This window comes from Hypomesus transpacificus, unplaced genomic scaffold (genome assembly GCF_021917145.1).
Source record: "Hypomesus transpacificus isolate Combined female unplaced genomic scaffold, fHypTra1 scaffold_105, whole genome shotgun sequence".
Classification (NCBI taxonomy): Eukaryota; Metazoa; Chordata; class Actinopteri; order Osmeriformes; family Osmeridae; genus Hypomesus; species Hypomesus transpacificus.
The window spans coordinates 333,445-350,383 of NW_025813697.1; the positions used below are offsets into that span (position 1 = coordinate 333,445).

Sequence of the window (16,939 nt, forward strand, 5' to 3'; positions counted from 1 at the left end):
ACCTCACTTGGACCAATCATCACCTACCATAGCTTTTCCTACCACTGCTACGCTGACGACACGCAGCTGTACCTGTCGTTCCCCCCGACTGATCCGGGGATCTCAGCAAGGATTGAGGCCTGCCTCGCAGACATCTCTGCCTGGATGACCAAGCACCACCTCCAGCTGAACTTCGCCAAAACAGAACTTCTCATCATCCCGGCTAAACCCTCCATCTCCCATGATCTGTCAATCACCCTGGGATCTGCGACGGTGACCCCTTCATCCTCTGCCAGGAACCTTGGGGTTACCATGGATGACGAGCTTTTCCCCACATTGCCGCAGTCTCCCGGTCTTGTACATTCGATTCACCCTGTACAACATCCGGAAGATCAGGAGATACCTGTCTGAGCACTCCACCCAGCTGCTAGTCCAAGCAATGGTCCTCTCCAAGTTGGACTACTGCAACTCGCTGCTCGCTGGTCTCCCAGCATGTGCAACCCGCCCTCTTCAGAGGATTCAGAACGCAGCGGCCCGCCTGGTCTACAATCTACCCAGACGCTCCCATGTTACCCCGCTCCTCATCTCTCTCCACTGGCTACCCATCAACACCCGTATCAGATTCAAGACCCTGGTACTGACCTTCCGAGCAGTGAACGGGACTGCACCCGACTACATCAAGTCTCTCCTGCAACCTTACACCCCCACCCGTCACCTACGGTCTTCCTCAGAGAACCGCCTGGTGGTCCCACCGCTCAAGACTGCCAGGTCCCAACACAAGCTCTTCTCCTGCCTGGCCCCCCAATGGTGGAACCAGCTCCCCACCTCCATCAGGGACACCGACTGTCTCCCCACCTTCAAGAAAAGGCTCAAGACGCACTTGTTCCGGGAGTACAACGGTACTTAGTAATGCTTGGCTAGACCTGTTGTTAGTTTCCTCCAGGATCACAATGACTCTTATTGAGTGACTTGTTGCTCTTGTAGGTTAGTTATAACGAAGTTAAGTCTTGTACTCGCTGTGAAATATTTTACTACTGATTGTTCTTCCACAGGTACAGTCCTGCACTTTTTTGTGGTTCATGTTGTTTTAATTTGTAAACTTGTATAACTGCATGCTCTTATGGGTCTTCCCTTTTGGCACTTGTTTAGTTTTTTAACAATGTATGCTTCATGTTTTGGCTGCTTGCAATGTTTGGGACTACCTCGTTGTTATGATCAGTGACCTATGCTCTTTTGTAAAGCTTTCTCTTGGAAGTCGCTTTGGATAAAAGCATCTGCTAAATGCATAAATGTAAATGTAAATTAGGTTCAACTTATTGTTGATGCGGCCCTCCAACACATTTCAGGTTTCTCATGTGGCCCCTTGTAAAAATGTATTGCCCACCCCTATGGAGCTTACCCATTGAGCTAGAATTTTGATGCTAGGGAGAGTGTGGCAAGCTGGTTTAGCCAAGGCCAAAGGGCAAGAAGGCCAAATCACAGGTGTTGGCCATCTGAAGGGCATGCGACAGCAAGGGGGGACCCGCTATATGACTTTGAGCCATGAAATGTTAGGTCTCAGTTCAGGGAAGCACTTTTAAACAGTAGCATTTCTAGCTTGAAATGTTTTATTTTGATTAAAATGTTTTAGTTTGGCAGCTCAGTGAATCTCAGTGATATTTGTAAAAACTAATTTACAAATTAGTCGTTCCATCAATAAAATACGCACATTTTCAACAACTACACTGCCCATTTCTCATCACATTTTAATTCAGATTCTGATTTACATGTACCGTTTTGCTGAAATATGAAATATAAAAACTTAACAAGCAATGGCGGTCAAAGGATTCTGTTCGTCCTGCTATCACGGCAACCCCGCCCCTACCCCTGACGCAAGCGGTACAGACCAATCACAGCCAAGGGGGTCTCCGTAGCTCTCCGTAGCTACGACGGAGAGTTACAAAATTAAGGAGGTGCACGTCAAGCTCTCCGAGGCTCTACGAGGGCTGACGGAGAGCTTGTAGAGGGCGTTCCACGGAGACAAGGGCGTTCCCATGTGTCCGTTTTTCGAAAAACGCAGAAGCATATATCGGCCTTTACTTATCAACATTTGATTAGCAATGCTACAGTAAGTTACACAATGAGTTGTGAGAGCCATCAAGTAGAGAGTCCGTCCAGCAATTCCATATTTTAGCATATGAGAGGTGGGGGCCGGTTGACACCCAGTACAGTATGATATTATGTCGGACATATTATCCACTGCGTTGTCATTACAAAAGTTGTCAAAATTTAATAGGCTAAGCATCAACAGAATAACATCAAGTCTATAGCCTAGAATTTCCAAACAATTTGTTCTAATTTTTTCAATACTTGGACTGTGTTAGGTCAATAAATGAAGACCATTACATGTTTTGCCAGTATAACTGGATCTAATTAGACCATTGAATGTTTATGATGTCCCTGTGTGTTTAACCCCAGCCCAGTCAATCTTTCTCTATTCTCTCCAGACAACCCCTGCAGCCCAGTGTTTACACTAGCCCCCCGTCCAGGTTCCCTAACAGTCTACATGTGGAACAACAGCTTGTTCTACAAATATGCTGACAATGCCGGGTATTTGATCAGCTACAGCAGAGATGGCCATGCACCACAGGAGACAGTCACACAGTCATCCTTGATAATAGAGGATCTGGATGTAGAGGAGCGCTATTGTGTGGAGGTCCAGTACACTTTATACCTACAGCCATATGGATACCCAAGCCAGCCACAGTGTGTGGTCATCCCAACATCAGGTGAGAAACGTGCATTCAGACATACATTGGGGGGCAGGTGATGTATTCAACTGATCACAAAGTATAGTCAGGACATTACTGATGTAGTGTAAACAGCACCATCACTATTCAGTGTTTACCATACATTGATTTATTTGTGGCGGCCTGCCACAATAAAAAATAGGCCGCCACAAATTGATCAAAGTTTTTACTTTTTAACATGGCAAAAACGTTTTTTTTTGTAGATTTGCGCGCAGCGCATTGATTCTAAGCACCTTCTTGCCCCGCTAGATGCCCCGCGTTCCATCTCTTATTCACTACAACCAACCTGACTGTGAATAGTCCCCTCTCTCCATGCACACTCTGAATCAATGCACAGGACAAACAGCTTTTTCCCTCAGAAAAGACGGCCGGAGAATCAATCCAGAGTTTATGAACGGTTAGGCCCCAATCCCAATGTCCACCCTCACAGATTTACGGACTTCGAGGCCGTTGTCGCCAAGTCTTTGAGGGTTAAGGGCTGTCCCACTGTCCCCCCATTTCGTCAAGTGCACAAGAGCTATATCGCAGACATTTTGAGCCCTTTAGTTCGCATTTTTGCAGACTTTAGCCAAGGGAATTGCCACATTTCACAGCGGTGTGACGTGAAACACAAGGGTTACCAGGGGAAGCCCGGAAGCAAGAAAAAAATAAGAAAGAACAGCGGTAAACAAACAAGCATGCATAGAATGAGCAACCAACCCTGACGTAAACATAGTTTGAAATAAAAGTGAAGATGTAAGTTTAAACACTAGGCTCACTGATGGTTAATATAGCCAGAACTGTATGTAGGTTTGATGATCAATTCTTAATATGCATTCATCAGATTTGATCCAACAACCTAACTAATTTGCCAATAATGCAGCAAAGTGCTCTACCATTCCAATTTATAGCATTTCGAGCCCTTGCAGCCTCTTGCACTCAATCACAAAGTAAATCTGTGAGGGCAAAGGGATTAGGGGGGACATTGGGATCGTGCCTTAGTATCATAATTCTCTGCACACGTGTCCAAAACTGATACATTCAAGTTAAATGTAATAATATTCATAGTCAAATACATTGATCAAATTTAAAAATGAGTCCAACGTAATGTTTAAATTACATAAAGCTCAAACTATTTCTCAAATGAATGCTCAAAAGGCACTCGCATTGGTTGTTGAGATCTCTATTTACACTCACATTAAAACGATACTAGGTTTGGGCTAAGCCCCTAATGTTGACAAAGTCAGGCTCCGCCCCTGCCTACCACCACGAATGGAATCTTACTCTATGGGAAACACTGCTCTTACAATTTATTTTATTGTAAAGGCCGATATATGCTTCTGCGTTTTTCGAAAAACTGAGACATGGGAACGCCCTCGTCTCCGTGGAACGAGCTCTCCGTCAGCCCTCGGAGAGCCTCGGAGAGCTTGACGTGCACCTCCTCAATTTTCTAACTATCCGTCGTAATTTCGGAGAGCTACGGAGAGCTACGGAGACCCCCTTGGCTGTGATTGGTCAGTATTAAGAACTGCTTGCGTCAGGGGCGGGGGCGGGGTTGCCGTGATAAACAGGACAAACAGAATCCTTTGACCGCCATTGCTGTACGTTTTTACAATTCATATTTCAGCTAAACGGTACATGTAAATCAGCATCTGAATTAAAATGTGACGAGAAAGGGCAGTGTAATTGCTGAAAATTTGGATATTTTATTGATTAAATGGCTAATTTGTAAATTTGCTCTGATTTCTCGGTAACCTAGGTAAATAAACACTCGACAACGTCTTACAAAAAAACGTTGCACCACCTACTCTTCTGGCGGTGAATTGTTTTCAGCACCCACAGCCTACGGAGAACCATGAATGCAGTCTATCCGTCCGTATCCGTGCGCCCGCCTATCCGTAAACGGAGACGCAGAAGCATATTTTCGGCCTTTAGTCATTATCCTGGAGTAGCCATCTAAATTGCTAATTTGGCCCAAGAAAATCACTTCCCAAAATATGTCAAAAATGTGAAAAGCTATTTGTTTTGTTAAATGAAACGTAACATTGTCTTTGGGTTTGTTTTTGAGTTGCCACAGTAGACGTGTCTTTTTATTATAAAGGATAGCCTAACAATTAATTTTGTCCCATGTATCTTTTAACTTTTTATTTAACACAGTAATAGGCTTAGCGTTATTGCACACGGTTTAAGAGCCTGAAGATACAGCAAGTCAATTGTCTTTGCCATTTTTTATACACTTATAGTGACATTTACTTTATTTAGGCCTAACTCGTATTCATTCAACTATTTTATTTGTCCGTCCGTCATCTGCCGCTTGTCCGGGGATCGGGTCGCGGGGGCAGCGACCTAAGTAGGGAGGCCCAGACTTCCCTCCCCCTAGCCACTTCCACCAGCTCTTCCTGGGGGCCCCCGAGGCGTTCCCAGGCGAGCCGAGAGACATAGTCCCTCCAGCGTGTCCTGGGTCTTCCCCGGGGCCTCTTCCCAGTGGGACGTGCCCGGAACACCTCACCAGGGAGGCGTCCAGGAGGCATCCTAATCAGATGCCCGAGCCACCTCAGCTGGCTCCTCTCGACGCGGAGGAGCAGCGGTTCTACTCTGAGCCCCTCCCGGATGACCGAGCTTCTCACCCTATCTCTAAGGGAGAGCCCGGACACCCTGCGGAGAAAGCTCATTTCGGCCGCTTGTATTCGCGATCTTGTTCTTTCGGTCATTACCCATAGTTCGTGACCATAGGTGAGGGTAGGAACGTAGATCGACTGGTAAATAGAGAGCTTCGCCTTTCGACTCAGCTCCTTCTTCACCACAACGGACCGATGCAGAGCCCGCATCACTGCGGACGCCGCACTGATCCGCCTGTCGACCTCGCGCTCCATTCTTCCCTCACTCGTGAACAAGACCCCGAGATACTTGAACTCCTCCGCTTGGTGCAGGATCTCCTCCCCGACCCGGAGATGGCACTCCACCCTTTTCCGGTCGATTACCATGGCCTCAGATTTGGAGGTGCTGATTCGCATCCCGGCCGCTTCACATTCGGTTGCGAACCGCTCCAGTGAGAGCTGAAGGTCACGGCCCGATGAAGCCAACAGGACCACATCATCCGCAAAAAGCAGCGACCCGATCCTGAGGTCACCAAACCGGACCCCCTCAACACCCTGGCTGCGCCTAGAAATTCTGTCCATATAGGTAATGAACAGAATCGGTGACATAGGGCAGCCCTGGCGGAGTCCAACCCTCACCGGAAACAAGTTCGACTTACTACCGGCAATGCGGACCACCGGTCGTACAGGGACCGGACAGCCCCGATCAGGGAATACGGTACCCCGTACTCTCGGAGCACCCCCCACATGAGCCCCCGAGGGACACGGTCGAACGCCTTTTCCAAATCCACAAAACATGTGTAGACTGGTTGGGTGAACTCCCATGTACCCTCCAGGAATCCGCGGAGGGTATAAAGCTGGTCCACTGTTCCACGGCCAGGACGAAAACCACATTACTCCTCCTGAATCCGAGGTTCGACAATCCGACGGACCCTCCTCTCCAGGACCCCTGAATAGACTTTCCCAGGGAGGCTGAGGAGTGTGATCCCCCTAAAGTTGGAGCACACCCTCAGGTCCCCCTTTTTAAAGAGGGGAACCACCACCCCGGTCTGCCACACGATGTTGCAGAGTCGTGTCAACCAAGACAGCCCTACAACATCCAGAGCCTTAAGGAACTCCGGGCGGACCTCATCCACCCCAGGGGCCCTGCCACCGCGGAGCTTTTCAACCACCTCGGCGACCTCAGCCCCAGAGATAGAAGGGCCCCCCCCCGATGTCCCCAGACTCTGCCTCCACGTCGGAAAGCGTGTTGGTGGAATTAAGGAGGTCTTCGAAGTATTCCTTCCACCGATCCAGGACGTCCCCCGTCGAGGTCAGCAGCGCACCATCCCCACCGTATACAGTGTTGACAGAGCACTGCTTCCCCCTCCTGAGCCGCCGGATGGTGGTCCAGAACCTTTTTGAAACCGCTCGGAAGTCATTCTCCATGGCCTCGCCGAACTCCTCCCATGCCCGGGTTTTTGCCTCCGCGACCGCCAAAGCCGCGTTCCGCTTGGCCTGCCGGTACACATCAGCTGCCTCTGGAGTCCTACCAGCCAATGAAGTCCGATAGGCCTCCTTCTTCAGCTTGACGGCATCCCTCACCTCCGGAGTCCACCACCGGGTCCGAGGGTTACCGCCGCGACATGCACCGACCGCCTTGCGGCCGCAGCTCCGGTCAGCCTCTTCAACAATGGAGGCCCGGAACATGGCCCATTCGGACTCAATGTCCCCGGCCCCCCCGGAGACATGATCGAAGCTCTCCCGGAGGTGGGAGTTGAGGCTCCTTCTGACAGAGGGTTCCGCCAGCCGTTCCCAGCAGACCCTCACATTCCGTTTGGGCCTGCCAGGCCTGACCGGCGTCCTCCCCCACCATCGAAGCCAACTCACCACCAGGTGGTGATCAGTTGACAGCTCCGCCCCTCTCCTCACCAGAGTGTCCAAGACATGCGGCCCCAAGTCCGATGACACGACTACAAAGTCGATCATCGAACTGAGACCTCGGGTGTCCTGGTGCCAGGTGCACATATGGACACCCTTATGCTTGAACATGGTGTTCGTTATGGACAAGCCGTGTCTAGCACAGAAGTCCAACAACATAACACCACTCGGGTTCAGATCGGGGGGGCCGTTCCTCCCAATCACGCCCCTCCAGGTCTCACTGTCATTGCCCACATGAGCATTGAAGTCCCCCAGGAGGATGAGGGAATCCCCAGGAGGAGCGCTTTCCAGCGCCCCTCCCAGAGACTCCAAAAAGGGTGGGTACTCTGAGCTGCCGTTTGGTGCATAAGCACAAACGACAGTGAGGACCCGTCCCCCCACCCGAAGGCGGAGGGAGGCTACCCTCTCGTCCACCGGGGTGAATCCCAATGTACAGGCGCCGAACCGAGGGGAAACAAGTATTCCCACCCCAGCTCGACGCCTCTCACCAAGGGCAACTCCAGAGTGGAAGAGAGTCCAGCCCTTCTCAAGGAGACTGGTTCCGGAGCCTATGCTGTGCGTCGAGGCGAGGCCGACTATATCTAGCCTGAAAATCTCTACCTCGCGCACCAGCTCAGGCTCCTTTCCCGCCAGCGAGGTGACGTTCCATGTCCCTAAAGCTAGCTTTTGCAGCCGAGGATCGGACCGCCAAGGCCCCTGCCTTTGGCCGCAGCCCGTCTCACACTGCACCCGACCCCAATGACCCCTCCTGCGGATGGTGAGCCCACTGGAAGAGGGTCCCACGATGTCTCTTTGGGCTGTGCCCGACCGGGCCCCATGGGAAAAGGCCCGGCCACCAGGCGCTCGCCATCAAATTTTGTTTCGCCATTTTATTTGTTTATTTATAAAATGTATACAAAAACACTTGCTGTGATAATCTGCGTACCTTAGAACCCATGCATATTCTTTGAGTTTGTGTGATATGGTGACACCACGTGACTGGAAGGAGAAGAGATCAAGTTCATGCATAACAAATTACAGTTTTCTTGGAGAGAAAGCCTGTCCAATGAACGGGGTACCTGTCTGTCTACTTACATACCTGTGCGCACTCTGCCCCCCCACTCCACTCACTCTCTTCCCATTCCTTAATGATTGGTCGCGTTTATTACAGTATTGCCACGCCCAAAGATGTCAGAATGATTTCATATTACCGTCAAACCTTTAGATATATCGGTTGCTATCAAGGCGTGAAGTTACTTTTGGCAAATATGACAAAGTGCTTCTCAACAATATGGCCTACCCTGCCTTTAAATGGAATCTTTGAAGACAAATTTATCGGTCGCATACAGTGTTCAGTGTTGGAGTTTTCCGGTTCTCTGTATGCTTACTTTTATCAGTTTGATACATTTTGACTGCTGGTCAGCTAGACTGTAAGATGAGTGAGAAGTGTCCAACAAGCCACCCACATAAGTGCACCAGGAAGCAAGGGGGCAAAATGTACCTAAGTACCTGGACAAACTGACAGCTAGAATGCCAAGGATCTGCAAAGCTGTCATTGCTGCATGTGGATTATTTTTGAATAAGAACACCCTGGAAGTTGTTTAAAATGTTCTAAACATGTCTTTCCAATTGTAACAGTACTTTCCAATTGTATAGTACAATAACGTTATTTATGTTCTGACTATACATTGTGATCAGTTGAATGCAACTTTGGTGAATAAAAAGGCACATTTTAGGCCAATAACAAAATCTGTACATTATTCCATCCCTTTTCCATCCATCCAGTCTAATACACTAAGACACAGATATTTAAGGTAAAAAATGATGACAGTAAACTACAACTGTATGTATGTGTATGCTCCTCTTTTTATGAGCAGAAAAAGACGGAAGAAACATGGTTGTTGGTCTCTCCGTACCATTTGTATTCCTATCAGCCGGTGTAATAGTAGGAATTGCATTTGTTGTCGTCAAGAATTATGAGAAGATGAAACGGTGTCTTCAGCCCCCTGTAAGGATGCCACTGCACTTAAAAGAGGTTGGTACCAATATTTTGGTTGCATACACCATTGCCCTATGCAGTTCATTGCCTTGCTAAACGATGTACACCCTTAACACAATTTCACCCTTTTCAAACCTAAGCCTAATTTAACACAAAAAAAATCCCCTGCCCATACACAATATCCCATATTGACAATAACCCCATATGAAAATATTTCTCATAGGCACTGACTTGTCTATGACCCATACGCATCCTCCAACTCCTGATATTACATCAAATTGTATATGTGTTGTCTGACACAATTGCCATCCCTTCTGCACGTTAATACACTGCCGATTTGAATGGGTAGTCTGCAGTCTCCTGGTTATAATCCATCTTGAGCCAATTAAACTAGCCTAACTTTTACCACAGGCTGGGTCACTCTATCATGATTGGACCAAACTAACCACGGTGGTTAGTAGACTAATAAGGTGTAATGTGTAATATTTATGAACTATACAGCTTGCCTTAACTTTAAATATAATTGTGTATATGTGATTTACATGAGTTTTACGATTTACAAGTCTTAATTGTGAAATTCTGAAATGTATTTGGTTACAGTCATAACCGTAACAGCTCAACTGGCTGCACCTGCAGCGGGTTGAGGTAGTTTCGTGGTAGTTTGGCAGGCAGGATCTTCTTGTGTGATTAGTTATATTAACCCCTTTTATACAGAGATCTTGCAATATTGCTGCAAAGATGACCTGTCATTATGCCAATTTTGCTTGTATACACTTAACCAAACAAAGCTGGCATAATGCAATATCGCCTGTGCTTTGAAATAACATGGCAGTGTTTTGGACTCAGAGGTGTGACATCGGCGTCGTGTTTATTGTGTGTGTGTGTGTGTGTGTGTGTGTGTGTGTGTGTGGTCCCGCAATGCCAGCTGTCCCTTTTACACAGACGTTGTTTCAGCTCTGTGACAACCTCCTCTGTCGGCTAATTGCCAGTACAACAATGACCCCCACATTCCGTGTTGGCACCTTTTATACTTAACTGAGGTGGCATAAAGCTGCAACTTTGTGTGAAACCAGAAAACATCTGTAATATACTACATTTGTCTCTTTTCCATCCATTTCCTCATCCAACAATATTTGTTTCTTCTCTAGTTCCTAAAGGGGCCATGTTCCCTTCCGCCCCAGACTGTTAGTCACAGAGAGGACTGCTTTGATCATATCTCTATCATCTCCCCTCAAGATGATGAGTTAGAGGAGTCAAGCCTGCCTTCACATGTCCTGCTCTCAAGTGAAAATCTGGGAAAAGATGCATAAGGAGGCAGAGGACTCCAGACCGATACCAAGTAGTCTCATCGGAAATCCTAACCCTATCCTATGCTACCCATAAAAAACCTTCAAATCATCTTAGAAAATTACTGCCTGAAATAGCTTTCGATTAGATTTGTTTTATGCATTAGGCTAAATGTAGAAAATATACTTTATTGGACCGAAGCCATTATGCTACATTATCCTAAAGAAGTGCTGCACTCTCCACCAGTCTTAGCTTTTTCAGAAATTCTGGTTGAGACATGATGCAATGTTGCTAAGTGACAGAATTTCCTGTCTAACATTGAATACCAGTCAACATATAAGCAATGGAGATTGCACCCATTTCTTGATATTTAGAATCAAATTTAGCATGTTGGTGATATCATTAGTGCAAATACAAAGATCTCTCACCAGTCACACACCAGTGTGTGTACAAAACATAATAATGATAATAAATAACTAGGGCTGTGAAATGATTAAACATTTTAATCAAATTAATCAAAGGTTTCTGTGGATTAATCATGATTAATTACATATTACAGATATTCCGAATTTTTGTCATTAGTGTGCTGCCCTGATTTTGCGGTACCTTGATGCTCGAGTCACCCGTTGCCACTCGCAAAACCTTTGTGAACCCCTCGTCCTCAACAATACCAATCGGTCTACAGCTTTTTGGAATACATTTGGCCACTGTGCTAGTCACCTTGTCACAGGCAGACTTAGTGAGGGCCCTACGCTGTTCAGTGAAGGTGGTTTGGCGCAACTCCCCTCGCCGACCAACCCATGCTTCGCGTTGAGGTGGTATAGGTTACTTTAGGCTGGTATTGCTTCGGTGAAACGATAACATTCAGTCATTTAGCATTCAGTCATTTAGCAGACGCTCTTATCCAGAGCGATAACGTCTTCCCGCAGAGTGTGCATATCACTTTGGTTTTATTGGATGTTGCACCTTAGTTTTTTTGGAACACGAACTTCTCATCCAGAAGTTGCAGATTGGGTGGAATTGTGGGTATATTTCGTTAAATGCGTTAAACAAAAATAACGAATTAATCCTGTAATTTAATCATAACGCGTTAACGCGTTATTTTTCACAGCCCTATAAATAACATAAACTCTAAATCCCTCTCTTGGTAGGGTTATAATCAATCTAGCTTACTTTGAAACACAATGCCAGGAAAGAGGTTAGGTGTTGCACATCTGGAGCGCTAATGAAGTTCTGCAATGCTATTTTTGTGTAAATTCAACTGCAAATGTCACATGAAATCTTATGTGTTGTGGAAATGTAAATTGATGTTGCACCAATGTACTTCTATGGAGTAAGACAGTTTAACATAATTGCATATATAGAACTGTATTGCATGTTGCTGACTTGTGGAATTGAAACTTTCATGGTACAGTTGATGCAAATTTGTTTTCTAACTATCAATATTATTTTTGTCATAGAAATAGCTTTTTAATCTTTAATCCAAATTTCTGTTCACTTTTGTATCTTTATATGCAGTAAATGATTTAATATGTAATGACATGTAATGATAAATTAATGTTAGTGATATCTATTGTAATTATTAGTATGTAGTTCTTACTATTATGCGTATCTCCCTAAAGTGCTCAATAACTCTATCTCCTGAGTAAAGATGTTACATAATGATACTACAGGCCACGAGTAACTGTCACACCCTAAATGGTCAAGTTTTTGTGAGTCATAGCCCTAAATGACTTGAAACTCTTTAAATATGTGTTGGATACATGTCTCCTATTTGTTATTTAGCAATAAGGAATATAATACTAAATGGATGATTTGAGCCTTTTTTATGTAAATGTCCACCTTGTCTCAATATCTGTGCCCATATGTCAAATGCCATTTTAACCAGTGGTTTTCAAATCTAACAGGCTTCAAGATTACATGACTATGCAGTACTGTGCAAAGTGTCACCATGATATGTGAGACGATGACTGAATTAGACCAGTGTAAATTTCACTAAAGCTAATGAACTAGTCTTAGTTTATGTTCATATACCAAAAACTTACGCATAATTCAGCATTTGCTCAGTTGCTAAAGTGGCGTACTTGAAACCAATAAATTGATATTTCAATACCCTATCCTTCCAGATTTTTTTTATTGTTTACTATGCTTGAGTTCTTTATGCGTTAGGTCTAATAATGCACAATGTTCTTGAATTAAATTGTAAAATATTCAGGGGAATATCTATAAAATATTTAGCTTTCCTCTGTTCATGTTCTACATCGATCTCTATTGCACTCCTTATCAATGACACGGAATATCCCATTTAGATATTTTTTGGAACTTAAACAACAACACATCAGTTTGGAATGTAAGGCCCTTAACTACATCCGGCTAGTGCATTCCATAGATAAGTGCGCTAGCTAGCTGCATCAGACTTGAGTCAATACTAGTGCACAGTGTCTGTGATGCTGTCTGATTTAGACGTCGGTGAGACATACAGATTCCTGGAACAATAGTTAGATTGTGCACAGTGCCCATGATGAAGTAGATGACGCACACAGATTCCTGGAATTATAGATTTATTATTGTTTTTGAGCGATCAAAGAAAACAAAGTGTCCATCAGTGCCACAATAAGCACACATTGTAAAGAGAGTTAACCTGTGAAACTACAACCATTCTTATAGTTCAATATAACAAAGTTAAATGGTAAACTGCTATATTAAAGTGGGCATTAAACCACTCAAGTTAATATGGAAATGTCAGTTGGGCTACCGTCAATTATTGGCGTTTCGGTCATGATGACTTAAAGGCAAAATGTAATTTAAAAACCTGAAAATCTGAATTGTATTCATCATTTACCAACAGTAAAGAAATATTGAGATATGTATTCATTTTTCATGTTTTAGTTTTCATTGGTTTGGTGGTCTACCTGCATTACCCACAGGTTGGGAATCACTGATCTAGACATTTAGTTCATTACATACTGTAAGTTATTACATGCACAGATGTAGGCCTAATTCACCATACAGCAAAACAAAAAACACAACAAAACGAATGAAAGCAGGGTTCGTACAAGGTGCTTAAAGTGCTTAAATTTGACTTTTCGAAATGTAAGTCCTGCAAAACCCTTGAAAACAGTCATATTAATGACAAGGTACTTGAAAGGGCTTGAATTTTTTTTAAACAATATATATGAATTTACAAAGTAATTTTGAAGTGTTCATTTAAAAAAAACACATAAATACAGTCTTTTCACTTAAATTAACGCCTCAGCCCATCCCCCTCCTGCTAATTTAATGAAAGCACCATCCGTTTTTTCTGGCATTCTTTGGTGTGTGTTATAGCATATGATCATGTTCTCAATTAATTTAAGTGATTGTCAAGCACGATAAGAGCCAAAGTAAAATAGTAGCCGTCTAATAAACCCACTGCTGTCTGTCTCATTAATGTTAATCAAAGAACAAAAGAAAAAGAGAAAATCACTCGCTGCTCTTGAATGAATAACATATGTAGCTTTATAATTTAAAGTAAATAAAGTATATGTATAATATGATATATTATATATATAAATTAGATCTCTGATTGTAGTCCTTGAAAAAAAAAAAATAGTGCTTGAAAAGTCCTTGAAAGTACTGGAATTTCATTATACAGTATCTGTTCGAACCCTGTGAAAGTGTCCAAATAATAGGCCTACAGACATGTTATTTTGACTCAAACATTAGTGGCTCCTGCTGATGGAAATTCCCAGTACTTGTTGCAGTGCTATCTGTTGTGAAAGTAGGTGTAGTTAACAGCTGCATCAAATCAAAATGAGCTAACTATTCGCAATATCCAATTAACACCCTTGACTCTCTTCTCCCTCTAGTGATGGGCGTTTTGATTCCGTTCACCGATTTGCAAACGTAGGCCTGTGATTCTCTCATTGGCAAACAATTTGTTCTACATTGGATTCATTCAGTGAGTCCTCCCTTCAGTTGAAGTCTGACAACATTTTTTATTTTTAAATCATATTCTGATGAAGAATTGAGTTACAACACTGATACGTGCCTTGGAAAAGCTAGTGTGAAAATGTTTCTTTGAGCAGATAACGCAAGGGTTCCCTTGCACAAATATGTCATTCAGGCAAAGATTATATAGCCTTAATAAGATTCATATGGCTGGCAAAATATGACTAGTTTATAAATTGGCCTATCCTATAATTATGTGCAAAATCAATTATTCCATTTAGCCGTAGATGTAAGGGGAACAAAACTTAGGCCCATTCTAAACTATCGGTCAGGCTAGTTTGTTTCTAGTAATGGATAGGTCGCCTACTTGATTTATCAAGTCCCAATGGTACAGTTTACTGTATGATGAGAAAAAGTGAAACCTAAATTCCACCCAAAATATCCCATGCCCTCCCATAAAAGTCACTCCTTTAAAACAAATAAATGCGCTAACTGAATACTGCCGGGAGGTAGACAGACAGACGGACAAACAAGTAGCCCATCCAATCATTGCATTCAAACCTTTAGATTTATTGGTTGCTATCAGGATGTGAAGTTTATTTTAGAAATTAAGTCAAATAGTGCTTTTCAACTAAATTAACTACAATTTAAGCACAATCCGTCTGTCATAGGCTAGTATGATACATTGCTGAAATTACGCCATAAGCACACTCACCGGCATTTCAACAGGAACTTCTGCCAGGAACACTGCCTCTCTCCCATACATCCTAAGAAACGGTAAGTGTGATGGTGTGGACCTTGGATCTTAAAGAAAACAAGGTAGCATACAGATAGACATCCCAGTCATTCTGTCGGTCATTAGACAATTTCTTGAGGGCTCTAAAATGGAACATGAAGGATTTTTTTTTTACATTTAGTCATTTAGCAGACGCTCTTATCCAGAGCGACTTACAGTAAGTACTGGGACATTCCCCCCGAGGCATGTTGGCACGGCCGGGAATTGAACTGGCAACCTTCAGATTACCAGCCCAATGAATTCAATAGGTTCGACCACATATAATAAATCGTTCAACATACACATTCCACAAAGTCCTCTGAATAATGGTGGTAAACTTGTCCATACATTCTCACCACAGCACCAATTAAAGCCTGGGGTGGGCGGAGTTCCCATTGTTGTAACAAAATATCCCAAACCCGGATATTCAAAGATGCTCTGACACTGAGTGATTTGCAAGAAACCTACGTCCCTTGCACCAAAAGAATCCTTCTCTACTCCTCTAAGGCAAACTCATGAATCATTAGGCAAAGAAACCATATGTTTCTTGTAGAATATTGTGCATCCTACCAATGATGGCAAATCCTTAGGTACAGAGAATATAGTAGCAAGAGAATTCAGTAAATCCGGCTCATTTCCCTGATTTATGGAAATTTTTGAATAGATTATATACTGTGACATCATGTTCAACAATCCTTTTGGCTTTGACTACCATGTTACTAGCTTTGGCTACGCAGATGTTATTCAGCAACAGGTCGTACAGGAGTCTTTGAACTAGGTTGCTCTCCTAACAAGGGATGCTTTTGCAATACATACTGATAAGCGAGAAGGCACATGGATGGTAATCCTTCAGGACCTTGAAGTGGAACTGTCCAATAGAAAAACAATTCTTCTGTTGATTGAGGTAACATGGAACACGCATGGCAAGAATTGGGAGTCAATCTTCAAACCCTACCCTTGAGAGCGCTGTACCATAGATTAGATGCGAGAGGATGATCTTTATTGACTGGCATATCCTCATCTGTATATTTTTCCTCATCATTCTCTTTAAAGGTTCCAGATAGATCATTAGGTGAAATTTCTGGCCATGCAGTGGGAATTGGAACTTTCCCAACTACAGTACTAGGTGGTATCCAATAGGGAGCACATCTACCTCTCCAAATAAAGTGGAAGATAAGTGTAAATATTGTTATCGCAAAGCCAGATCATGAGATCAGTAGCTGGCCATGGAAAAAGTGTTCCCATTAAGATCCTCTTATCTGGAAAACCCTGAGTAAAACCAACACGATGCATGGTTTTAATACCCTCAGTAGAGCTGAGACAAGTTACAGGTGCATTCATTTGTGTAGCCTTAATAACTACTAGTTGAATATTATCATATGCGTCTAAATCTCGCTGAACCAGAAGTTTAGGAGTCAATGTTTTACAGAATTTATTACAGTAATCAACGGTGACTGTGCTGGGCTTGGAAAACATGAGTATTTGAATCATTATCAACACTTCATCTTCGAGTAATTCGTATTATGCTTCAATTGATATTATATTTTCTGTCATAGTAACGAAGTTGACTTGCTGAACATAGAATGGTTTCTTCCCTGTTGCCATCAACGGATAATATAAGCAAATCATGTCTGATTCATTCATAGGAATATGATTCTGTACTTCCACTCCAAGAATGCTTGCAGGTGTTGGAGTGTTACGACGT

At 43.8% G+C, this 16,939-nt stretch overlaps 1 protein-coding gene across 2 annotated transcripts in view; it reads left to right on the forward strand.

Moving 5' to 3' along the window:
- The window catches only part of ifngr2 (interferon gamma receptor 2), a 49,071-nt gene extending 36,892 nt beyond the window's left edge, over positions 1-12,179 (forward strand). For both annotated transcript variants that reach the window (XM_047050228.1, XM_047050229.1), the window contains 3 exons: positions 2,466-2,747; positions 9,121-9,278; positions 10,391-12,179. In XM_047050228.1, coding sequence (XP_046906184.1) covers positions 2,466-2,747; positions 9,121-9,278; positions 10,391-10,552 — 602 coding nt within the window. In that variant the 3' untranslated portion in view covers positions 10,553-12,179. The remainder of the gene's footprint in view (positions 1-2,465; positions 2,748-9,120; positions 9,279-10,390) is intronic.
- Positions 12,180-16,939: the final 4,760 nt, after the last annotated feature.